This window comes from Malus domestica, chromosome 10 (genome assembly GCF_042453785.1).
Source record: "Malus domestica chromosome 10, GDT2T_hap1".
In the NCBI taxonomy this organism is placed as follows: domain Eukaryota; kingdom Viridiplantae; phylum Streptophyta; class Magnoliopsida; order Rosales; family Rosaceae; genus Malus; species Malus domestica.
Genome location: NC_091670.1, coordinates 12,238,270 through 12,263,836, shown reverse-complemented (window position 1 = coordinate 12,263,836; position 25,567 = coordinate 12,238,270). Strand labels below are relative to the sequence as shown.

Below are 25,567 nucleotides of genomic sequence, written 5' to 3'. Positions count from 1 at the left end.
ACCGTTGATATTTTTCGATTCCAATTCCGGTTTAAGGGTAAAACCGCACCGTACCCACCGTACTGACGACTAGCCAATTGGTGGTTTGCCATAAGCGGCGACCATCTCCTTTCCTCCGTCTTCCTCTCTCACAACTCTCTAACCCTCTCCGCCTCGCTCCTCGGTATCTCCCCTCTCTGACCTAACAAGAAGATTGGGAAAGATAAATTTCGGTGATTCTGCTGTTTCTAACCTTCGTCGAATTCTCCATCGATTTCTCTCTTCAGCGGTCTCTCTCTAATAGCGGCTGAAACATTCTTGAACTCTGAGTTTCAGGTGCGCGCTCCATATTTCTCTTATTTCAATTGATTTCTCGAACTCTTATTTCGATTAGTTTTTTTATTTTGATTTCAATTTGTGATTTGATACTGATTTTACTTTTCTTTTGATTCTGATTTCGATTGTGAAGTCGAAATTCTACTTTGAAATTTCAGTTTTTAGGTATATGATTTTGAATTTGAGGTTGGGATTTAGGGTTGCGATTTGGGGATGAGATTTGGGTTTGGAATTTCTGTCACAGAGGTCGTTTAGATTCAGGTAATTTAATGTTAGTTTGAATAATTATTAGGGTTTAACCTTTTTAATTTCTAATATGATATTTGCTTCAATTCTATTATGTGATTGTGCCGAGGTGAGATTAGAAAGTATTCTTTGACAAGGAGCTTTGAAAATGAATGAGATCAGTTTCCAGTTACTTTGTTTACTGATTGATTTCCCTTCACTCTTCTTTCTGCATAACTCGTTATGTAGAGGTCGTTATATTTTTCACTAGCCTCCCAGGTTCTTGAGATTGTAGAAAATTTCGGTGTAGTAAGTGATCTTTCCGGAAAGGCAAGATTGTTCGTGGTTCTTCCTATGGCAATATTGGTTGCGTTCTTCGTTCTTTGGATATTTACTTCCCTCTCTGCAACTTTGAATCAGCTTCAGGTACTTTAATTTTCATTGTAATGATATCAGTGAATTATTAGTTTTTCAAATATAATATGCTCAAATTATATTTTCCATTTCACTAAAATGAAAGAATAAAGGTACTTGAATATATAGGAAATATGAGAACCAACCTTTACTATTCAACTATAGATGTGGTATATGCCGGCTACATGTACAAATTGCCAAATTGCCAAAATGGTTGTTTTGCTTAGGGGTCCAGGAGGAGCTAGAGCTTCTTGAGGAAGCGAGTGAGTTGGAAGCCATGTAATTTGTTGTACATTCCTCTTTGTCTATCTCTCTCATCAAATTTCGTGATGTGACCAGACACACAGAGATGGATATGGATATACAATACAACATGGGATAATGTAAGTTTTTCTTATGTGTTAACAGATGTTTCTTTTGCAATTTTTTTTTTTTTTTTAATAATTTATATTGGTTTTTTTTAGCCTTAGATCAAAAGTCAGTGCATGTTAAAGAGGAATTTTTGTTTGTTCCATATAGTACTTCAGCATTAACAGGGAAATGGGTTCTTCTTCTTAATGAAGTTTCAAGTAGCTTAAGCATTAATTAATGAGTGGTGCCAAATTAAAGTTGTTCTACGATGTATATTTTCTAGCATTGCTTCCAAATTAGGATAAAAGGAATGACCCTTTTCGGATAAGGTGCTTTTCATTGCTAAATTGTTGATTTGGACATCAATTTGTTTGCCATTTGAGTATTAATTAGTACTAATATGCCTTCTGGTATATTGTCCCTACACATGGAAGCTTGTGCAGAAAAAAATGTCAACTTACAGAATCAGACACCAGTAAGTAAAATATATGATTTCATTGTGAATGTGGATGATTTGACAGGGTCGATTGACAAAGTAAAGATTTGGTAATGGTTATCTTAATAACTTCAGAAATAACGTTTGATCAAATTTCACGTCCATCATTCTTGTGTTCTACTCTTTTTATAGCTCTGGAGGGACACTTTGTGACGTACTGATTTGGAAAATTGAAAGATTGTCATGTACATAATGTTTTACGTTGTAGTTTAAGCTTAATTTTCACTTTTAAGTAATTGTTTAGTCTATATGACAAAACTCTATGCGTGATAAGGCCTCAGTAAGTTAGGTCGAATTTCCTTTCTGTGTTTTTACCTTTATGTTCTCCATCATCATCCCATTCTGAAAATGGGCAAGGCTAGATATTTGAGATTGTGCCAGTATACAGGTCCATATTTTTCCCTTTACGGTTTTAGATTCCAATGCTGTTCGATAACATCATGTACAAAATGGTATTAAACAGCTACTATATATGGTACGTTTAAAGCTCAAATGCATGCTGATAGCAACTCAATAGTTTAGGTCATTGTGCATTCATTTGACCACATTCGAATCTTAGATGATCTCTCCTTTCTGATATTTTCTTTTCAAATGATTCCGCACATCTTTGTTCTCCTCATACATTTCCTTGCTTATATCTAGCCTTTGGATCAAATAAAAAAGAAAAACTAACGGAAATAAACATGAGTGTCTAGTATATTCTTACCTCCATATGGCGTTCTAAGATTCATATAGCCGATCCCACTCAGTGACTTGGATTTTCCAAGTCTCCAACCGAGAAGTTTTCCTCACTCGGAAAATTAAGGGAACACTACCCCAACCTACATGCTCCACTCAGAAAGCTTCAACATACAAGCTTCAACAAAAGAAAATTCAAAGAACTTAGCGAAGAAGGCTTTGGTGTATTTAACACAATACGTTGAAATGAAGGAAATCTTATTTATTGATATCCCCGATAAGCTACAAATATGTACATATACATGAGTCAAAATAAACACACAAGAGGGAGCCTTCACAAAGGTTGCTTAGGAGAAGTCTCAGCAGTCGGTAGAGCCCCAGAAAGAGAAGGCACCGGAGGGGGATCATTTGGAGCCTCAGTACTGGACAGAACCCTAGAAGGAGGAGGCATCAAAGGTTGATCATTTGGAGCTTCATTACGCGGTACAGCCCCAGATGACGAAGGCAATAAATGCCTTTGGAACAAACCCACAAATCTCTGATGATCAAGTAAAACCTGACCATCAGTTTCCTTCATCTGGTCAAGCTTCCTCTTCATGTTTGTAGCATAGTCATGTGCGAGCCGGTGCAACTGTTTATTCTCATGTTTGAGACCTCTAATCTCCTGTTTGAGACTCATCACTTCAGCCGCCAATGATTCAACTTGGCGGGTTCGAGCAAATAGGCGTTGGGCCATATTAGACACAGAACCTGCACACTGAACACTGAGAGCCAGCGAATCCTTAACAGCTAACTCATCAGACCGTTTGGAAAGTAGTCTGTTATCTTTGGGAGTGAGAAGGTTCCTGGCCACCACCGCAGCGGTCATATCATTCTTCATCACGGAATCCCCAACGGTAAGAGGACCAGTAAGGGAGACGAAGGATGGGCGCCATATGTTGTCTTGAGAAGGCGGGGCTGCCTCTTCAACAAGGTTCAAGTCAAAACGACGGTCGGAGGGGCCAGACATTTTCAAAGGTGTTGAAGAGAGAAGAGGTCGGACAAATCAAGATCTTAGAAGTGCAAGAATGAAGCTTCTACGGGTGGAGATTCAAGTGTGCTTTGGAACGTAATGCCAGCCCCTATAAAAATCTGCACTCGACGGAGCTTCAGAAATCGAAGAGGCGCCTGCTCAGAAATCGAAGAGGCGTTTGCTTTCTCAAAAGCTGGGCTGCTTAGAGATCACGAGGGTTGATCTCAGAAATCGAAGAGGCGTTTGCTTTCTCAAAAGTTGGGCTGCTCAAAGACCACGAAGGCTGATCTCAGAAATCGAAGAGGCGCTCGCTTTCTCAAAAGCTGGGCTCCCCAGAGACCACGAGGGCCGATCTCAGAAATCGAAGAGGCACCTACTTTTCCAGCCTTGTCAGCACCTGTCACACGCACACTCAGCTTTGCGGAAATTATGGGCATTCTGTCGAAGACTTCTGGGGAAGTAGAAAACACATGAATCTTACTGTTCAATCACCCACTTCCCACACGCAACAATAGCTCATGGGTACCACAGAAAACTTTGCCAAAGTTCTCTGCCAAAGTTGAGCACGTGAAGCTTGCAGGTCCCACTACATCGCTCTGACCAAGAAGGGTAAAAGAATAGCAAAGAAACAGCACTAACAAAGTTTAGACCTATAAATTTTGAAGGTCTAGCTACCATATTATTACCCACAAGGGTAAAGGAACAGTACCACTGCTGGATAATTGGAAAGTCCATGTGTGTCAACCTCTGTGCTTCGTGGCAAGGTAGACTAGCAAACATGCCCAACCTTTACTCACATTCGAGAAAACACTCCCAATAAGATTGCTTGCTCCAAAAGCCAGACTCCCAACATGACTACTTTCTTAAAAATTGAAGAGAGGGTAAAGGAACAGTACCATTGCTGGATAATTGGAAAGTCCCTGTGTGTCAACCTCTGTGCTTCGTGGCAAGGTAGACTAGCAAACATGCCCAATCTTTACTCACATTCGAGAAAACACTCCCAACAAGATTGCTTGCTCCAAAATCGAAGAGGCACCGCCCTCCGAATCTCGAGAGCCAGACTCCCAACATGATTACTTTCTCAAAAATCGAAGAGACACTGCTCCCCGAATCTTCGAGAGCCAGACCCCCAGCATGATTGCTTTCTCAAAAATCGATGAGGCATCGTTCTTCGAATCAATCGAAGAGGCGCTCGCTTTCTCAAAAGCTGGGCTGCTCAGAGACCACGAGGCTCGATCTCAGAAATCGAAGAGGCACCTACTTTTCTAGCCTTGTCAGCACCTGTCACACGCACACTCAGCTTTGCAGAAATTATGGGCATTCTGTCGAAGACTTCTGGTGAAGTAGAAAGCACATGAATCTTACTGTTCAATCACCCACTTCCCACACGCAACAATAGCTCATGGGTACCACAGATAACTTTGCCAAAGTTCTCTGCCAAAGTTGAGCACGTGAAGCTTGCAGCTCCCACTAAATCGCTCTGACCAAGAAAGGTAAAAGAATAGCAAAGAAACAGCACTAACAAAGTTTAGACACATAAATTTTGAAGGTCTAGCTACCATATTATTACCCACAAGGGTAAAGGAACAGTACCACTGCTGGATAATTGGAAAGTCCCTGTGTGTCAACCTCTGTGCTTCGTGGCAAGGTAGACTAGCAAACATGCCCAACCTTTACTCACATTCGAGAAAACACTCCCAACAAGATTGCTTGCTCCAAAATCGAAGAGGCACCGTCCTCCGAATCTCGAGAGCCAGACTCCCAACATGACTACTTTCTCAAAATCGAAGAGAGGGTAAAGGAACAGTACCATTGCTGGATAATTGGAAAGTCCCTGTGTGTCAACCTTTGTGCTTCGTGGCAAGGTAGACTAGCAAACATGCCCAACCTTTACTCACATTCGAGACAACACTCCCAACAAGATTGCTTGCTCCAAAATCGAAGAGGCACCGCCCTTCGAATCTCGAGAGCCAGACTCCCAACATGATTACTTCCTCAAAAATCGAAGAGACACTGCTCTCCGAATCTCGAGAGCCAGACCCCCAGCATGATTGCTTTCTCAAAAATCGAAGAGGCATCGTTCTCCGAATCTCGAGAGCCAGATACCACAGACCACTTTTTCAAAGTGCTCTGACAGAGTTAAAACATGTGAAACTGGCAGCTCCCACTACCGTGATATGACCAAGCAGGGTAAAGGAATAGCATTACTACTTGTTAGGGAGACTCCTATATATGTCGACCTCCATCCCCAACGAACAGGCAAACCTGCAAAAATGCTCAACCCTTCATCATATATGAGAGGGCACTCCCAACGAAACCTTTCGAAATATTCAGCTTTCTTTCCCCCCGATAATACCTCTGCAAACAAGCTATACTAGAGCAAGAATATCTCATATCATCAGGGTTAAAAGCAAGAGTATCCCATATCATGCTTTTTCCCTGTCTTTTCCTTTGGCCTTGTTTTTACCTGCAAGACAAGGAGAAAGAGAGCAATCAGTCAGCACTTGGAATCAAGCTTCCAGCCAGGAACTGACTGCCTGGAACCGCTTACCTGATTACTTACCTGGCATTGCTCTCGAGTACTCATCTTCAACATCTTATGTTTCCAGGGAAGATTCCGCATCTGCTTGAGGAACAGATAGGGCAAGTGCGAAGGATACAAGGAAGCATGTGGAGACAAGCGTAACATCACACGTGCCGATACATCCATTACTCTGTCAAAAGCAAAAGTATCCCATATCAGCAGGGTGGAACGTACTCTAGATTTGATGGACTTGTTTTGACCCTCAAATTCTTCAGTCGGCCTTATACTCTGGAGGAAACCAGAAAACCCTCCAGCTCAGTTCAAGAATAAGCCTGTGGAAAGTTACTTCTTCAAAAGCAAAAGTATCTCATATCATCTCTTCTCATTTTTCTTCTCTTTATCCTTCATGCTGCTGAAAGATGGGGAGAAGGTGAACAATCAGTTGGAGCTTTGATTGCTTACCTTGTCTGTCACCTCTTTCAGCAGACCCCCTAGCTCGGCGACTTGGGGGACTCCTACTACATGGTTTGTATCGCGCTTGACCAAGCCTGAAACTACAAGTAAGCTTCAAGTGAAATTGATACATTACCTTGTGCATCTCCACCAGTTAAAGATACCACCCCTGGATGGAGGAAGAGTACTTCCAGAGAAGATGCCACATCTACCTATGAGACAGATAAGGCAAGTCAAGACGATACCACACTCCGATACTTAGAAGTTTCGTGATTACGAGATCATTCTCCCACAATATTTCCTAATGTCATTTGTACTAAATCATTCACTTGTACTCACTAAAGGAGAGCTTGAACCTATGTACTTGTGTAAACCCTTCACAATTAATGAGAACTTTTCTATTCCGTGGACGTAGCCAATCTGGGTGAACCACGTACATCTTGTGTTTGCTTTCCTATCTCTATCCATTTATATACTTATCCACACTAATGACCGGAGCAATCTAGCGAAGATCACAAAAAGCGACCGTTTTCGCTACCTAGGATCTATCTTGCAAGAGAACGGAGAATTAGATGGAGATCTCAACCATAGAATACGAGCTGGATGGATGAAGTGTAAGAATGCATCCGGCGTGTTGTGTGACCGTCGTAGGCCACTGAAGCTCAAGGGAAAATTTTATAGGACGGCAATAAGGCCAGCGATGTTGTATGGCACAGAATGTTGGGCGGTGAAGCATCAACACGTACACAAAATGGGTGTAGCGGAGATGAGGATGCTTCGTGGGATGTGTGGGCACACGAGAAAGGATAAGATTGGGAATGAGGATATCCGAGGTAAAGTAGGAGTAGCCGAAATTGTAGGAAAGATGAGAGAAAATCGGCTCCGGTGATTTGGACATGTGCAAAGAAGGCCGAATGACGCTCCGGTTCGAAGATGTGACTACGGGACAGAGGTTCAGGGCCGAAGGGGTAGAGAAAGACCTAGGAAATCTTTGGAAGAGACTCTAAGAAAAGACTTAGAGTACTTGGATCTAACGGAGGATATGACACAAAACCGAGCGCAATGGCGTTCTAGGATTCATATAGCCGACCCCACTTAGTGGGAAAAGGCTTTGTTGTTGTTGTTGTTGTTGTTGTATCTTTCTTCCACTTATCCATCATACAAGAGAGATTTCAAAACCAAATTGTACACGTCTAGTTAACTAACTTTTCTTTTGTATGTCAGGTACCACTTGTGCAAAAGAAGAACGAAGAGTTGAGAGTGCAATGGATTTGCAAAAGGAGAAAAAAGAGGTTATCGCACATTGAAGATTTCTTTGGTAGCTAGTCAGTGGTAGACAAACAACACAGGGTAGAACCTTTTTGTTAGCACCTCAATATGTCTAGAGAGGTGTTGAATTGACACCATAAGTGTACTTGACTTGTTAGTTTTGGGAATGTTCATGTTAGATTTTGAGACACTACAGGTGTATATATTCAACTTATGTCATTAAATTCTTGATTAATGAAATTGTGATTGACTGAAGCACTACCTTACATTTGTTATGAATTCTAATTCCAAATTAGAAAACAAGAATATGTGGTAATTGGTTCATCACATATAGGAAACTAATAGGTATTTGATTTTGACATGTGTTGCACGTTGCCCCACATATCAAAAGAATGGGTCACGATTTTGGCGTCACTCACGCACATGATAGGTGAAGAATTTATGGGTCGCTAAATTTTGTATTTCGTGATGCCTAATTCGTCACATATCTCGTTGACGCAGCATCTTAATCAATTTATAAGTGGCTGAGGTGGCGTCACATATACATAAGATTTGTGACGAATGTAAAATTCGTTACGTAAACTTTCAATGACGCCTCATAGGTGACGCTGGTAATGACGCTAGAAATGCGTCACATATTATCAAACGTGACGCATTTTCACTTTATGTGACAAATATCTGTCGTCACATAAGCCATGTTTTCTTGTAGTAATTCAAACACAAACAAAACTCGAATAACGCTCTGCTCGATATATCCAACTCAAGGGATCGTCTCCTTCTATGAATCTGGGAAACTCCATATTCAAGAATGGTGTACGAGCTAGTGGATTGTAATTTGGACCAAAACCTTGACGATTATTGGGGCCAAAATTAGGGTTCGTCCCATTTGCAAGATTGGGATTTGCAGGCGTTGCTTTCACCAAATGAACCTCCACTTCCTCTTGCTGGGACCGATTGCAACTGCAACAAGATCATATCTTGACTGGTTTTGAACTCTGTTTTGAGGTCAGCAATCATGGTTTCAAGATTAGAAACGCAGGGTTCCATAGCTTTCCTGGTAGCTTGACTCGCCATACAACGATGAAGGATTGAGGGGAATCAGACAATTAACTGATACCAATGTTAGAACCCTGCTCCACTTCTTCACTATTGTAACAAGATATTTGTATTATTTCATCAATCAATCACTAGGGTTGGTATTGGTACAATTATTGTACCAAAACCCATGTACCAATTACCATACCAAATTTTTGGTATGACAAAATCTAATACCATTATCGTGACAAACTTTCGGTATACCGAATTTCGGCATGACAAATAATTCGGTTGGTATGGTATGGTAATGATAATTATTACTTTATTTTGGGCTACTCTTTTGGGCCAAAACCTGTTTTTTTTTTTTTCAACCTAATTCAAGGCCCAAACGTGTTTTGGTCACTCTATTTGGGTTTCTAAAACTTTTTTTTATTTAATTATGAGAATTTCACAGAGATTCATTTAAGAAAAAAAAAGTACATAGATGGAAGAATTGCTGAAAGAACCCAGCATCACTAAAGAAAATAGTACAAAGATTCCTAAATTCCATTTCTACATTATTTAAAATTGTACAAAAATTAACTTGATAGATGAAGCCAAGTAGAAAGACAACCCAATTTGATGAAGGAGAATGTGAGATGGACTGCGAAGAGAGAGAGTTGCCGGAACGGGAGCCATGGAGATGAAGTCGATGGCAAGGTGAGTGAAAAGATGAAGTCACAAAGGCAAGAAGGCTTAGGTTTTTTTTTATTGAGAAAGTAGAGGTTAGAGGATGAGAGGATGGTTTTGGATAAATGACTAGGAAAAAAATAATATAAAGTGCATATATAATGATAATAATACCTAATTATATATATATATATATAAATAAATAATATAATATTAATAATAGTGGTACAGTACCATATATACCATTGGTAATAGTTTTGAATACTATTATCGTACCGAAAATGTGTGGTACGGTACAAATACCGAACCATTACCAATGGTATAAAAATTTTAGCACAACCTTAGTATGGTACGGTTGGTAATTCTTTTAGTATGGTAATTTGGCAAAAAAATCCACCCCTATCAATTACACAACAATCTTCATTTAAAAGGTCTTCATTTATGTCGATGCTCGAAACTTGTTACATTACCGAATAAGGTGAAGTCTAAAGTTTCATGTAGTGTACAACCACTTCCTTTGGTGCTTCCAACTAGCACAAGAATTTCACATGACAGTTACATATCTTTAGCGCTTCCCAATCTTGAGCAATTAAACGTCCAGGGAGGCAATTTATCAGAAATGAATTTCCTTGCTACTCTTGATTGTGTGTCTACCTTATTCAAACTTGATGTATCGGGAAGCTATTTTGTTAGTCTTCCCGAATGCATTATCAAATTTGTCAGCTTGAGGATGTTAAATGTAATGCACTTTCTCCCTGTTAGTTGTATCAATTGTTAAGTCGAGTTGTGTCACTTGAGAAGAGTTGTATCTCTTTAGATGTTTAGGGTTGTGTTTGCAACTCTTGGAGCTAATCCAAGAACTATGTCTGTTATGAAAAGGTCTGAATGTTATTATAAATTGCCAATAAGATGGCCTAGTGTTGTAATCAATAAAGTCAGTTATCAATAAAGCTTCAGTTTTCTGTTTAAAACTCTCTTCCATATTCTCTCGTATTCGTCTTCCTCCTACAGAGGATTCTAAACTTACATGGATGCAACAGGCTTGAGAAAATTCCAAAACTTCCTCCGAAGGTAGGACGTGTCGATGTCAGTGATTATGTATCCTTGGCAAGATTTTCAAAATTGTCAAACATTTTGGAACTTGGAGACGCACAAATGTTTAACTGGATGGACTTGTCTAACTGCCAGAGACTCAGTGACAATCTTGCTAATGATGTTGCGGAAAGGAAAAAAATATTATCGAATGGCAAGGATGAAAAGGAAAATATCCATACAAATAAACTGACCTAAATGTATTTGATTTCTACGGTAAAATATCCATACAAATCTCAATCGAATAAATACACGTAAATTTTTATTTGGTTTGTATGGTAGAATATCTGCGAAAGATGGTAATTGTATTGTTTCTCTATTTGCTCTTAATTACTAGGCTGAGGTCTTCTAACATTCCAACTTTGTTACCCAAATTTTGTGGACACTAAAGGTTGAAAGGCAAATGCTAGCAAGACTCGCTCAAAGAGATTCCGGTCTTGATAGTAAGTGGAATACACGTGGGTGGAGAGTCTATTTAAACTTGCTCTTTGAGCGAGTCTTGCTAGCATTTCCCAAGGTTGAAATTGAATCTTCAGTAGTTTTTTTTTTTTTCAAAACAAAGAAAATAATTTCGAAACGTACTTTATGTCCCAAAGAAACACGTTAAATTGGGTAGCAATTTACAGTGAGCCATCATCAATCCCATTTTCCTCCCTTTTTCAATCACGCCCTTTCTAATTTCTGTATGCTTGAAATTTCTGCCACGAGCCATGGATCTTGGTGATCCTTGTACAGAAGGAAGCAGCTGTGTTTCAGGTACAAAAATCCCAGAATCCATGGTTCATAATATTGATGATCTCCCTGAGCTTTTATTGGTGGAAATATTGTGTCACCTCACTGGCGGATCCATGTAGGGACCTGGGGGGTCCTGGGATCCTTCGGAAGCCCTAAGAAACACTTGTGATCGACCTTCGGAACCCTCCAACAATTTGGGCAGGTGCAGTGGAGAGGCTTGTTGCCTCCATGGATGTGCAGGCAGCAGTGCTTATAACAAAGAAGAAGATGAGGTTTTTAATTTTTGTTTTAAAAGATCTAGCGAAAACGACAACGCTTTTAGCTTGGTCATTATAAAAAAATTTAAAAACTAAAATATCTCTGTTTTCTCTACAGAGCTCGAGAACCCCGATCTTTTCCAATATCCCCAAATTATATCTAAGAACTCTCAACCCCAATCGTCGCAACCTTCCAACTTTAAACCCAAGTTACCCTATTCCCCACCATTTGCCATTCTACCACCTTTAGCTGCCTAATTTAATTTCTTCCAAATTCATGTAAGTTTTTTTTTAATCCTAGACTATAGTCTCAACTCCCAATTAATAAGATATATGTTACATTAGCAAATTTTATCTTTGTAGAGTCACTAATTGCATTATGTTGCTGAGGAGAATTTGTTGGTTTTATTACTCTTGAGATTAATCTTGATTTATTCAATGAACCAAATTCAGTAGAAAATAGTGATTTGGAACCAAATTAGTCTAATATATATATATATATATATATATATATATATATATATATTTTTTTTTTTGAGCTTTTATGTTGGGACATCCCGATCTTGAAAACCTGGATCCGCCACTACCTTGCAGTAAATTCATTTTTCAATGCAAGTGTGTGTCCAAGCGTTGGGGTGAAGTCATTTCTACTTGTCATTTTATTGGACAAGGATTGTCTGCCCTCCCGTGCCTTCCTATTTGTGTGATCATGGTTAGGCCACGTCAACATTTTATATTACTATTCATTTTTGCCTTATTATCTTTATAAAAAAAAACAATATAAAATGTTGACGTTACTTAACCGTGACCACACAAAACAAGAGGGCACGGGAGGGCACCGAAAGTGGAAGGCCAGACAATCCTTGTCCCATTTTATTAGCCATTTTCTAAGTCTGCAACGTGATTTGCAAAATCCCACGTTTAGCACTCTAGTTGTGGGAACTGGAATCTTCTTTCCAAGCACTACGGAGGAGGATCTGACTCCGAATCTGCGGCTACCACTTATTCTGGAAGCAGAGACATTATCTGTGCTAGGGGCATCTAATGATTTGCTTTTGTGCTGCCCACCAAGCGATGATCAGCTTGAGTTATACATATGTAATCCATATACCAAGCAATGGTTGCTGTTCCTCCTCCCCCAGAAGTCAAAAACAAACGGCCTCCCATCGGATTCATTTGTGAACCCTACTACAACTACTCCTCCAAGAAAGACGACTTTATCCCACAACTTCTTGCAGAGTTTCTTAATCCCACAGGTTACTCACACATTTGTTATGCATAATGGGACGTGTTGAAACAAGTTTGGGGATCATTTGGAATTCTACAATGGAACAAAAATGCATCTTTACTGCTGCTCTCCTCACCTACACAAATTGGTGTGTTCTTTCCTTTTCTTTATGTGTCTTTATTTCATTTTGTATTTCTTTCCTTCCATTTTTATATCTTATTGTTCAAAATTCCTTTCATTATCATTGGGGACAATGCTATAATTAAGTTTGGGGGTGGAAATATATTTCGTTAGTTTACTTCTTGTTAAAAAAAAAAAATTAAAAAAACTTATTTCATAAATTTAAAAATAAAAAAAAAGTTTTTGCATTTTTGTTGTTGTTTGTGGCTACTTCTCAATTCAATGATGAGATTTGATCTTAATTTCCTTCTTACTTTCAAGAAGTCTAAGTTCTTTTCGTTGTCTTTGTGTTAACTATGATTTCCAGCAATCAACTTGAAAAATAAATGTGCCTAGTCTTGTCAATGTGAAATTTGAGCATGATTTAGCGTTTCATATGTGAATCATGTGAGATTATGTAAACCTTGTGAGTTTTTGAGCCTATACATGATTGAACCATTATGCATCAATCTCATTCCTTCTTGTGCGTATGATCTCACTTTACATGTATCTCTAGAACTTGCTTTATACTTCTCGTCTCATTCATCAATTCATGTAATAACTTGGAAGTGATATAGGTCATCTTTGGATCGTTTGAGCCTTTCATGCCTACCTTATATGCTATGTGTGTCCATAGTAGCCCGTTGAGCCTTTAACTAAGCCATTTCTTTGTTAGCCACATCTCTTTACCAAGCTCCGATATTGGAGTTCAGCCCATACACAGAAATCGATTCCTTATTGTTTTGAGAAAGTATTACATGGGTTGTGCTCTTGGGGGTTTCATTTATGTAGAAAGATGGATGGAGCATGTGTATTACAATGAAATGTGAATTTGATGGGTGATGTAGCTTTTGCAGATTTATGCATAGCTTTGCAGATTTGTTTCTTTAAAAAAAAAATTGGAGTGTTGACTTGTTGAAAATGTGTCTGCAGAGTATAAATTTCCTTTTGAAGTTGAATTTGGGGAGTAACAGGTGCTCGAGGTTTTATTATTTTGCTTTCAATTTGAGGTGGTGTGATATTAAGGTGCTGGAAAACAACTAAAGTGTACTTTCTCAAAATTTTTGATTTCCATATCATTTCTTTCATTAGCCTATCACCTTTAGCCCCATTACAACCGTAATAAAGTCCTATTGATCTAAGGTATTACTTAAATATTGATAGCGAGTTAGGTGGACAAGCAAGCATATGACGGCATGTACAATGAGATCACTTGAGTGAAACACATTAACCAAAACTTATGAGTGAATGATCGTATGTCTTGTGAGAAGCTCACATGTTTCCATATGATGATTTAAAGGAGCTTGGAATTCCATTGACATGGCTAGCTCACACATGACATTTCAACGTTTTGTTTGAAGGAAATTTGGTTAACTATTGGATGATGTTTTGAGCTCTTGTTGCTTAGTTCTTGGCTGTTTGTTTCATGGTTAGCACTTATCTCTGAAATCGAAATTGAGAAGTTGGCTACTAAGTTGTTGAGTCTAGTCTTAGTTGAGTGGTTTTGTTTTGTGTTTTGTTTTGCTAGAGGACTAGCAAAAATGTAAGTTTGGGGTATTTGATCACTCATATATTTCATGCATTTATACCATCCATTTCTAAAGTCTTTGTGATGTTTTTGTGTTAAAATGGTTGCATTTTACCTTACCTTGTGTTAGTGTGCAGTTAAATTTGCTTTAGGATCAATTTCAAGCAAAAAGGAGAAAATGAAATAATAAAAACAAACAAAAGAATTGGAAGTGGAGCTTGTCTCCACGGGTGGTGTTTGAAAAAGAAATCAAAAAGCAAAGTGGGGGAGTGAGGATAAAGTGGAGCACTAGGAAGTGGGATGAGGCTTGTCTTCCACTTGTGGCCTTGGTGCTTTGAAAAATCATGGCCTTTTGTTTAAGGCAACACACGGCAAGACAAAGGAGAAGGGTAGAGAGCAAAGGATTAGAACCATAGAGGGAGAGCACGGCAGAGATTAAAGGAAAGGGCAAACGGCAGAGAGCAAAAGAAGGGAGAGCAACATAGCAGAAAAATAAGGGAGCCGCAGCTCCACATGGAAGGAGGATCGGAAAGCATCAGGAGATAACCTCCTTGTAAAAAAGGGTTGTCTCTTTATTTGATTCTTCATGGATAATTTCTTATGTATTCAAATAATTATGTGTAACTAATTTCTTTTCGCTAGAGTGAGGCCATGAGCTGCAACATGATTACGTAGATTTCTCTTTCAATTGCTTAAGTGTTGTTACATGCTTGCCTTGATATTTTCAATCTCTAAATTAAACCATCTATGTGTCTTGATGATTAATCACCATTAGGATGCTTAGAAAAGTCATTGGATGCAATTTTGAACGAATGTCACGTTAAAATTGGTTATGCTTCTTGTGATTGAGGATTGTAATTTCTCCTAAGGTAAATATCATACTCTTAGGGATTACATGGTTTAACAAAAGGATTTTCATCAAGATTAATGAATCATTCATGTTTATATTTAATCCAAATGTCATGGATAAATTGCATGTAGTGGTATGCGTTTTAACTTGAATATCACAAGTAAAACATACACAAGGAAAACCCAACCTTCAAAGCATATATGTTTTTGATTACTTATGCAATTGGAAGAGCTACGTTGGAGTGTTGTTGGTAAAAGGTTGAACTCTAGCATATTGTCAATCTATTTTTCGTCAATCATTTATCTTATCTTGAGTTTATATATTTACTTGTTTTGTTTAGTTGGATCACTATTCCTATAAGCCAATACCCATTTTAGATATTTGTTTAAGTCACATCCAGTAGTATTTAGTTTCGTCAAATTAGTGTAGTTCGTAGAGTTAAATAAGTTAAATACACAAAAACTCGTAAATTGTTTATATCAGTCCCTGAGGAGATTGACCTTGCTTGAGCCATTCTATACTACAAACACTTGTTCTCTTGCAAGAATTTTCTATGGTTTAACCCTTGTTTTACAAGTGGTAAAAATCACCATCAAGAAATTGGCGCCGTTGCAGGGGTCTGTGCCAACAGTTCCCGAGCTTTTGTGTTTATTTTTCTTATGCTTATGTTTATGTCTTATTTTTATTAATCATTAAAAAAATAAACAAAAATAAAAAAAAAGCAATTAATTTAGTTGAGTTTCGATCTTTGATTAAGTGCAGTGGATGTGTGGTGTGGGATTTTTGTCTTTGTTTAACTAACTAGTGGTTGCCAATTTGTATAAACTATGTTTTTTATTCATCTAGGTTTACTTACTTTCTTTTCCTTTTTGTTGTTTAGTTAGTTTCTGTTAAGTTTTATTTTATTTTACTTTTATTTTTATTGTGGCTTAATATTTCTGTTGTTTGTTCAGGTGTAGTATATGGTGGTTGGAACAAGGTCCAAGAATCAAGTGCTTATTCCTTACGACCCTGAACCAGAGAGAAGTGCAAGGAAGTTAGCTAGAGAAAAAATTTTAGCACAAGATTCCAACCTTGGTGATACTTTTCTTAAGGATTTGTTTCGTGATCCTGAGAGCAGCACATCTATTTTCCAACCTTTGGCACCAATTGCACACATGGCCCTAGCCTTACCTGCAGTAGGTCAACCTTTAAGGAATTCATTGGCAGCGAGAGTCAATGCAGTGCCAAGGTGCATTATATATCCAGATGTGGAAGATGGGACAACCTTTGAAATCAAACCTCACATCCTCAACATATTGCCATCCTTTCATGGGTTGCCAAACAGTGATTCTAACATGCATTTGGCTGATTTTATTGAGGCATGTGACAACACCATAATTAGAGGTTTCTCTTCTGAAGCTATCAAGTTACGCTTGTTCTCGTTCTCTTTGAAGGACAAAGCCAAGGCGTGGCTGCATTCTCTGCCTGCTAATAGCATTACAACATGGACAGAATTGCAAGAAAAATTTCTCAATAAGTTTTTTCCTTCTTCCAAGACTCTTGCACTTAAGAAAGAGATATTGGCTTTCGCTCAAAAGACAAACGAGTCTTTCCATGAAGCTTAGGAACGGTATAATGAGATGTACACAAAATGTCCTCATGCTGGGTTTGATTCTAACCTTCAAATGAACATATTTTATGATGGTCTCAATGCCACCACCAAGAGTCAAGTGAATGCATCTGCTGGAGGGTCACTAATGTCAAAATCAGCAAGAAAAGCATTTGAGTTATTTGATATTATGGCTTCTGAATCCCAATAATGGACAGAAGAACAAACACAAAAGAGGGGAGTTTTTTAGATTTCTTAAAGTTCTCCTAATGTTTCTGCTCAAATTGCTAAAATGGAGAAGAATTTTAATGCTAAGTTTGCTGCCTTATGTTGGAAATGTGCCCTAAAACCAATCATGTGATGATACTTTACGGACATTTCACATGTTAAACTAATCTAGTTTAATATAAAGGGCAAAGATTATTGTTTGAGCCGTCTCATATAAATGTTATATGCTTAAACGATAAAGTCCAAGGAATATGTGATTGGGAGAATGCAATCTAATGAAGTTAGATTCATGAGACCATTCTTTCGTTGACACATCCTAAATGTTCCTGATCATAGGATTGCCGATTGGGCATTGACAGTCCGTCAAGATCGGTACGTGCTATGTCTTCTCTCAGGGAGAGTGACTAGTCTCGAGTCATTGGTGTGTGTGACATCAAGACAAGTACGTAGGTGCTCAGTAGAGAATGAGTTCACTGAACGCGATCAACGAAGAGTTTTCATACTCATGTCACATGAGAACTCATGGTTGGGATAATGCAAAGTAGTCATTTGACCTGAGTCATCACAGTTGTCTTGTGGTTAAGTCCTTGATCTTTGATTATGTCAAACGTCATTCCATTGGAGTGTCCACGGCATCGTTGGGGTTAAGCCACTTAGCCATGGAGGCAAGTGAATGCGCAACAAGGGATCTCTAACCTTCAAACTGTTTGAGGGAGAATACTCTATGATATGATTTAGAATCTCTGGCCAGAGTATGAATGAGATTTAGAAAAGTCGTTCTAAATCACATTCAAGGTAATCATATAAGCACACGAATCACATTGGATAGTAGACATGAATAAATAAACTATCAAACCAAACAATGTGGTCAAGAGTATTGTATTAGAGAAAGACCGTATTGCATTTGTAATCCCAAACTGAATAGGTTTTCTCTACCTCTTCTGATTAGCTTGGGTAACCATGATATGTTGCAAGGTGTCACTCATGGTTTGTGGAAGCCCTAAACGTGTGTAATCACTAAAGGGAGAATTGAAAGTAAGTTTCAATTCACAATCGATATAAAATGGTTTTAATCGCCCACTGCCTCGCTAAAAGGAACCTAATGGATCGCACACCGTGTAAGGTGGAGATTGAAGAAACAATAGAGATGAGTAAGAATGATTAAATGGTTTAATCATTTATTTATGGCAAGGATTAATTAATATGTTAATTAATCAAACGAATAAGTTCGTTAAAGACCTCGGGATAGTTTTGGACCTTAAGGCCCAATGGGCTTCGAACGTCAAGCCCATTAACTTAAGTTGTATGACAACTTAATGAATAATGATTCACAAAGGCCCAATTAGTCCAAAATATCCTAATGGCCGGCCATATTGTTTAGGGTAGTGAACTTGGACTTATTTACAAGTTTGCCACTCAAATGAATAAAGGTATAAATATGACTTTATAGCTAAAATTCATTAAGGGTTTGTTTTGGAGAAAATTGGAGAGAACATGTCTCTCCATTTCTCTCTAAAGAGGCCGGCCACCTTGGGGGTGCATCTTGCAATCCCACTACTCCAAGGTCACTCATTTCTTCTCCAATCTCTCCTTGGTGAAGAGACTTAGAGGTTCCCTATTTTGGGAACTTGGAGAAACCTATTCATCCATCCAAATCCATAGATTTATTATGCAAGGAATGAAGGCCCTCTCTTTGGGTGATTAGCCTTTGCTTATGCAAAGAGGAATCTACAAAGGTATAAATTTCAACTCACTTTGTTTTGAGTTGAGTTTTGGTTCACCAATCTACTAGGCTTTGAATTTCTTGGTTAATGTTTTGTTTTTAAGTGCATGCTAGCATGATTCCGCCTTTAATTGTTAATTGCATGCTTATTGATGTTGCTTAAATGAACATGTTTTTCCTAAAATATTCCTTCACCTTAATGCAGGTCTCTTCCATGCCCAATGCCCAAGAAGCTTGCATCATTTATAGTGAGACAACTCATGACATCACTCAATGCCCCAACAAGGATAGCTACCCTGAGCTTGTGCAAGAGCATGTGAATATGGTGAATAATTTCATTAGACCCAGAAGTGATCCTTATTCCAATACATATAATCCTGGGTGGAAGAACCATCTCAATCTTAGTTGGGGTGGCAACCAACAGCCACGTCAATACCAACAGTCTTACCAATCAACTAGTGAGACTAAGAAACCATCTCTTGAAGACCAAATGTCACAGCTAGCTCAACATATGTCCGCTCTCTCTCTAATAGCACCAACAATTTTGTCCAATCCACACAAACTAGCATTCAGAATCTCACGGCATCAGTAGGGAATTTGAAGACTCAAGTTGAACAGCTTGCTACCATGTTGAATGAAAGAGAGAAAGGAAAGTTCCCGAGCCAATCTGAGCAAAATCCAAGAGGGATGGAGCATTGCAAAGTAATACGGACATTGAGAAGTGGCAAGAGCTATGAAAACAGAGAAGTGGTGCACCATGAAGCCGAAGTGGAAGAAGAAGAGTTTACTGAAAGTGCACCGTTAGCTGCAAAGTCTCGGTCAGAGGCTATTTCTGCAGCAGGTATTCCAAATCCTAGTGCAAGTGACAAAGTGCAATCTCGACCTAACTTTAATGCAAATAAGGAAAAAGGCCTTGGTAGTTTATTTGCACCTTCTGACAAGCCACCATACAAGCCACCTTTGCCATTTCCACAACGACAGCAACAACGTTCCAAGGATCAACAATGCATTGAATTCATGAAGACGTTGGGTAAGGTTCAAATTAATTTGCCTCTATTAGATGCTATTAAACAAATCCCATCATATGCCAAATTTCTGAAGGAGCTATGTTCTAAAAAGAAAAAGTTCTTGGAATACGAGAAGGTGATTTTAACTGAGCAATGCAGTGTTGTCCTCTTACATAAGCTACCACCCATGAAGAAAGATCCGGGGAGTTTCACTATCTCTTGTACTATTGGTAGTCTTGATTTTCATAAAGTATTGATTGATTTAGGAGCAAGTGTTAACCTTATGCCTTATTCTGTTTTTCAAAAATTAGGTGAAGGAGAACTCAAGCCCACATTTGTGAGTCTTGAATTGGCAGCAGATAGGTCTGTGACCTATCTTTTGGGTATTCTGGAAGATGTGATTATTAAAGTGGATAAATTATATCTCCCAGATGATTTCATTGAACTTGACATGGAGGAAGACAAGGAAGTGCCTCTCATTTTAGGCCGACCGTTCATGGCCACCGCCCGAACACTTATTGATGTGGAAGCAGGTACTTTAACCTTAAGAGTGCAAGGAGAGTCAGTTGTATTCAAACTCTTTGAAGCTGTCAAGCGTCCTCTCGAACTTGAAGAGTGTTTTCGTGTTGATGTTTTGGATGGGATTGTGCATGCAAACTTTGCCTCACGATCATCTAACGATGAGCTGTTAACTTGCCTCACCAACCATGATGCTACTTTATCTATGGAAGAAAATGTGGTGGATGTCATTGCTGCATTGGATAGTGCACCAATTCATAATCCGAAGTGACGACATGTTTATGAAAGCCTTGGAGAGCCTAAGCAGCCACTTCTTCCTTCAAGTGAGCAAGCTCCGAAGTTAGAACTCAAGCTATTGCCGAGCCACCTTAAGTATGCTCATCTCGGGGTGAATGAGACCTTGCCTGTTATTATTGCTGCTGATCTTAATGGCACAGAGGAAAACAAATTACTAAGAGTTCTTTGCAAGTATCAAGATGCTCTGGGGTAGACACTTGCTGACATAAAGGGCATTAGTCCAGCTTTGTGCATGTATAGAATTTTTATGGAAGCTGGGACTAAACCAATTGTTGAAGCTCAAAGACGTCTAAATCCGATCATGAAGGAAGTTGTAAGAGTTTAGGTGATGAAGTTGCTTGATGCAGGTATCATTTATCCAATCTCGGATAGCAAATGGGTGAGCTCGACTCAGGTGATCCTAAAGAAAACTGGTATTACTGTGGTGAAGAATGATAACAACGAGCTTGTGCCTATAAGGATGACCACCGGATGACGAATGTGTGTTGACTATAGAAAGCCCAATAACAGCACTAGAAATGATCATTTTCCTCTGCCGTTCATTGATTAGATGCTCGAGAGACTAGCCGGTCATTCTTTCTATTGTTTCTTATATGGTTATTCAGGGTACAACCAAATTCCCATTGCCCCTGAGGATCAAGAGAAGACAACATTTACATGCCCCTTTGGTACATTTGCATATAGGCGAATGCCATTTGGATTGTGCAATGCCCCTGCCACTTTCCAACGATGCATGATGAGTATTTTTTCTGGAATGGTTGAAAATATTGTTGAGGTTTTTATGGATGATTTTTCTTTCTTAGGTGATTCTTTTGATATATGTTTGGATAACTTGTCTTTGGTTTTGGAAAGGTGCAGGGAGACTAATCTTGTGTTAAATTGGGAGAAATGCCATTTTATGGTTAAGCATGGCATTGTGCTAGGACATCTAATTTCAAGCAAAGGAATAGAAGTTGACAAGGCCAAGATTGATGTGATAGCCAATCTGCCACCACCCACTTTTGTGAAGAAATGTCATGATGCTTTCAATAAATTGAAGGATCTTCTCACATCAGCACCAATTATAACAGCTCCAGATTGGACCCTTTCTTTTGAGCTCATGTGCAATGCTTCCGATTACGTTGTGGGTGCTGTCCTTGGTCAGCGACGTGACAAGCTCCCCCATGTTATATATTATGCCAGCCGCACTTTGAATGATGCTCAGCTGAATTATGCCACTATAGAAAAAGAATTACTTGCAGTGGTATTTGCTCTTGAAAAGTTTCGATCGTACTTAATTGGTGCTAAAGTCATTGTGTATTCTGATCATTCTGCTCTCAAGTACTTATTGTTTAAAAAAGAGGCCAAACCACGATTGATTTGATGGGTCCTTCTCTTGCAAGAGTTTGATTTGGAGATCCTAGATAAAAAAGGACGTGAGAATGTTGTGGCGGATCATCTCTCACGATTAGTAAATGCAAGCACTGATGAGGCAGATTCATTGCCCCTGCAAGAGAGCTTTCCAGACGAGCAACTTCTAGTGGTTACTCATCAAGTACCATGGTATGCTAACATCGCAAATTATTTGGCATCTGGAGAAATACCATCAGAGTTCAGTTACCAACAAAGGAAGAAGTTCCTCTCCACTGTAAAACACTACTTTTGGGATGAGCCATACCTTTTCAAGCATTGCCAAGATCAAATTATTCGTCGATGTGTCCCCTTAGAAGAACAAGAAAGCATTTTGAAGTTTGCTCACCACTATGCATGTGGTGGTCATTTTGGACCAAGAAGGACATCGGCCAAGATCTTACAGAGTGGTTTCTTTTGGCCATCTTTATTCAAAGATGCATACCTATGTTGCCAGGCTTGTGATAAGTGTCAAAGAGTTGGAAATCTTTCTCAGAGAAATGAGATGCCCCAACAAAGTATTTTGGTGATTGAACTATTTGATGTTTGGGGTATAGACTTCATGGGACCTTTCCCTTCTTCACATGGCAATCTTTACATCTTGGTGGCGGTTGATTATGTTTCTAAGTGGGTGGAGGCAATAGCTTCTCCAACATGCAAAAGTTCTGTGGTGTTAGGTTTCTTGCAGAATACTATTTTTCCCCGATTTGGAGTACCTTGTGCTATCATCGGTGATAAAGGTACGCATTTCTTAAACCGCACCATGGCTGCCCTTTGTGCCAAGTATCATATTCACCATCGCATAGCCACCCCATACCATCCACAGACATCTGGACAAGTTGAAGTATCTAATTATGAGCTCAAAAGGATTCTTGAGAAAACTGTCAGTTCATCTCGAAAGGATTGGAGTTTAAAGCTTACTGATGCTTTGTGGGCATATAGGACAGCTTATAAGACACCAATTGGGATGTCTCCTTTTCTTTTGGTGTATGGGAAAGCTTGCCATTTACCTATGGAACTTGAGCACAAGGCATATTGGGCTATTAAGCACCTCAATTTTGACTACCAAGCAGCGGGAGAGAAGCGGAAGCTGCAGTTGAATGAATTGGAAGAAATAAGGAACGATGCTTATGAGAATGCAAAGATTTACAAGGATAAGACCAAGAAATTTCATGATGCTCACATCCTTCGTAAAGAGTTCCATCCGGGTCAGAAGGTTTTTCTTTTTAATTTGAGGCTGAAACTATTCCCAGGAAAGCTCAAATCACGTTGGAATGGTCCATATCATGTTGTACAAGTCCATCTTCATGGGGCTGTGGATATCCAAAACATGCAAACTGGTTTTGTCTTCAAAGTTAATGGACATCGCTTGAAGTTATGCAAGGAGTCTCCATATGATCTTGCTAAGGATTCCATCACTTTGAAGGAACTTGTTATTTGAATCAAATTGCCAACAGGATGTCTAGCTCTAGACATTAACTAAAGCGCTTTTTGGGAGGCAACCCAAGTTTTCTATCTTTCATCTTTAGTTTGAATAATTTTAAATGTTCTTGTTCTGTTTTTCTCTTGTTTTCTGGTTTGTGTGTTTAAGTCCTACTTTTGCTCCCTTATGCAGGCAATGCTTTTGCAGTCTCTACCACAACTTCTTGCAAAGTTTCTTAATCCCACAGGTTACTCACACATTTGTTATGCATAATGGGACGTGTTGAAACAAGTTTGGGGATCATTTGGAATTCTACAATGGAACAAAAATGCATCTTTACTGCTGCTCTCCTCGCCTACACAAATTGGTGTGTTCTTTCCTTTTCTTTATGTGTCTTTATTTCATTTTGTATTTCTTTCCTTCCATTTTTATGTCTTATTGTTCAAAATTCCTTTCATTATCATTGGGGACAATGCTATAATTAAGTTTGGGGGTGGAAATATATTTCGTTAGTTTACTTCTTGTTAAAAAAAAAATTTAAAAAAAAATTTAAAAAAATTATTTAATAAATTAAAAAAAAAAAATTTTGCATTTTTGTTGTTGTTTGTGGCTACTTCTCAATTCAATGATGAGATTTGACCTTAATTTCCTTCGTACTTTCAAGAAGTCTAAGTTCTTTTCGTTGTCTTTATGTTAACTATGATTTCCAGCAATCAACTTGAAAAATAAATGTGCCTAGTCTTGTCAATGTGAAACTTGAGCATGATTTAGCGTTTCATATGTGAATCATGTGAGATTATGTAAACCTTGTGAGTTTTTGAGCCTATACATGATTGAACCATTATGCATCAATCTCATTCATTCTTGTGCGTATGATCTCACTGTACATGTATCTCTAGAACTTGTTTTATACTTCTCGTCTCATTCATCAATTCATGTAATAAATTGGAAGTGATATAGGCCATCTTTGGATCGTTTGAGCCTTTCATGCCTACCTTATATGCTATGTGTGTCCATAGTAGCCCGTTGAGCCTTTAACTAAGCCATTTCTTTGTTAGCCACATCTTTTTACCAAGCTCCGATATTGGAGTTGAGCCCATACACAGAAATCGATTCCTTATTGTTTTGAGAAAGTATTACATGGGTTGTGCTCTTGGGGGTTTCATTTATGTAGAAAGATGGATGGAGCATGTGTATTACAATGAAATGTTAATTTGATGGGTGATGTAGCTTTTGCAGATTTATGCATAGCTTTGCAGATTTGTTTCTTTAAACAAAAAAAATAGAAAAAAAAAATAAAATTGGAGAGTGTTGATTTGTTGAAAATGTGTCTGCAGAGTATAAATTTCCTTTTGAAGTTGAATTTGGGGAGTAACAGGTGCTCGAGGTTTTATTATTTTGCTTTCAATTTGAGGTGGTGTGATATTGAGGTGTTGGAAAACAACTAAAGTGTACTTTCTCAAAATTTTTGATTTCCATAGCCTTTCTTTCATTAGCCTATCACCTTTAGCCCCATTACAACCGTAATAAAGTCCTATTGATCTAAGGTATTACTTAAATATTGATAGCGAGTTAGGTGGACAAGCAAGCATATGGCGGCATGTACAATGAGATCACTTGAGTGAAACACATTAACCAAAACTTATGAGTGAATGATCGTATGTCTTGTGAGAAGCTCACATGTTTGCATATGATGATTTAAAGGAGCTTGGAATTGCATTGACATGGCTAGCTCACACATGACATTTCAACGTTTTGTTTGAAGGAAATTTGGTTAACTATTGGATGATGTTTTGAGCTCTTGTTGCTTAGTTCTTGGCTGTTTGTTTCATGGTTAGCACTTATCTCTGAAATCGAAATTGAGAAGTTGGCTACTAAGTTGTTGAGTCTAGTCTTAGTTGAGTGGTTTTGTTTTGTGTTTTGTTTTGCTAGAGGACTAGCAAAAATGTAAGTTTGGGGGTATTTGATCACTCATATATTTCATGCATTTATACCATCCATTTCTAAAGTCTTTGTGATGTTTTTGTGTTAAAATGGTTGCATTTTACCTTACCTTGTGTTAGTGTGCAGTTAAATTTGCTTTATGATCAATTTCAAGCA

General features: G+C 38.6%; 1 protein-coding gene, 1 long non-coding RNA gene and 1 other non-coding gene across 3 annotated transcripts; 2 read left to right on the top strand and 1 right to left on the bottom strand.

Moving 5' to 3' along the window:
* The first annotated feature begins 75 nt into the window (after positions 1-75).
* On the top strand, positions 76-7,992 carry LOC103449788 (uncharacterized). Its single transcript, XR_011572103.1, has 5 exons — positions 76-315; positions 790-966; positions 1,182-1,217; positions 1,294-1,337; positions 7,693-7,992. It is a non-coding gene; the product is annotated as an uncharacterized lncRNA (long non-coding RNA).
* Positions 7,993-16,834: 8,842 nt separating this feature from the next.
* Positions 16,835-16,941, bottom strand: LOC114819354 (small nucleolar RNA R71). The gene has a single exon (XR_003766411.1). It is a non-coding gene; the product is annotated as a small nucleolar RNA R71 (small nucleolar RNA).
* Positions 16,942-19,459: 2,518 nt separating this feature from the next.
* LOC108174774 (uncharacterized) lies at positions 19,460-20,629 on the top strand. The gene has a single exon (XM_070806160.1). The coding sequence runs from the start codon at positions 19,460-19,462 to the stop codon at positions 20,627-20,629; it is 1,170 nt and encodes a 389-aa protein (XP_070662261.1).
* The last annotated feature ends 4,938 nt before the right edge of the window (positions 20,630-25,567 follow it).

Excerpts from the sequence above, each read along its gene's own strand:
- LOC108174774 (XM_070806160.1), top strand. The coding sequence starts at position 19,460 with ATGTTGAATGAAAGAGAGAAAGGAAAGTTCCCGAGCCAATCTGAGCAA.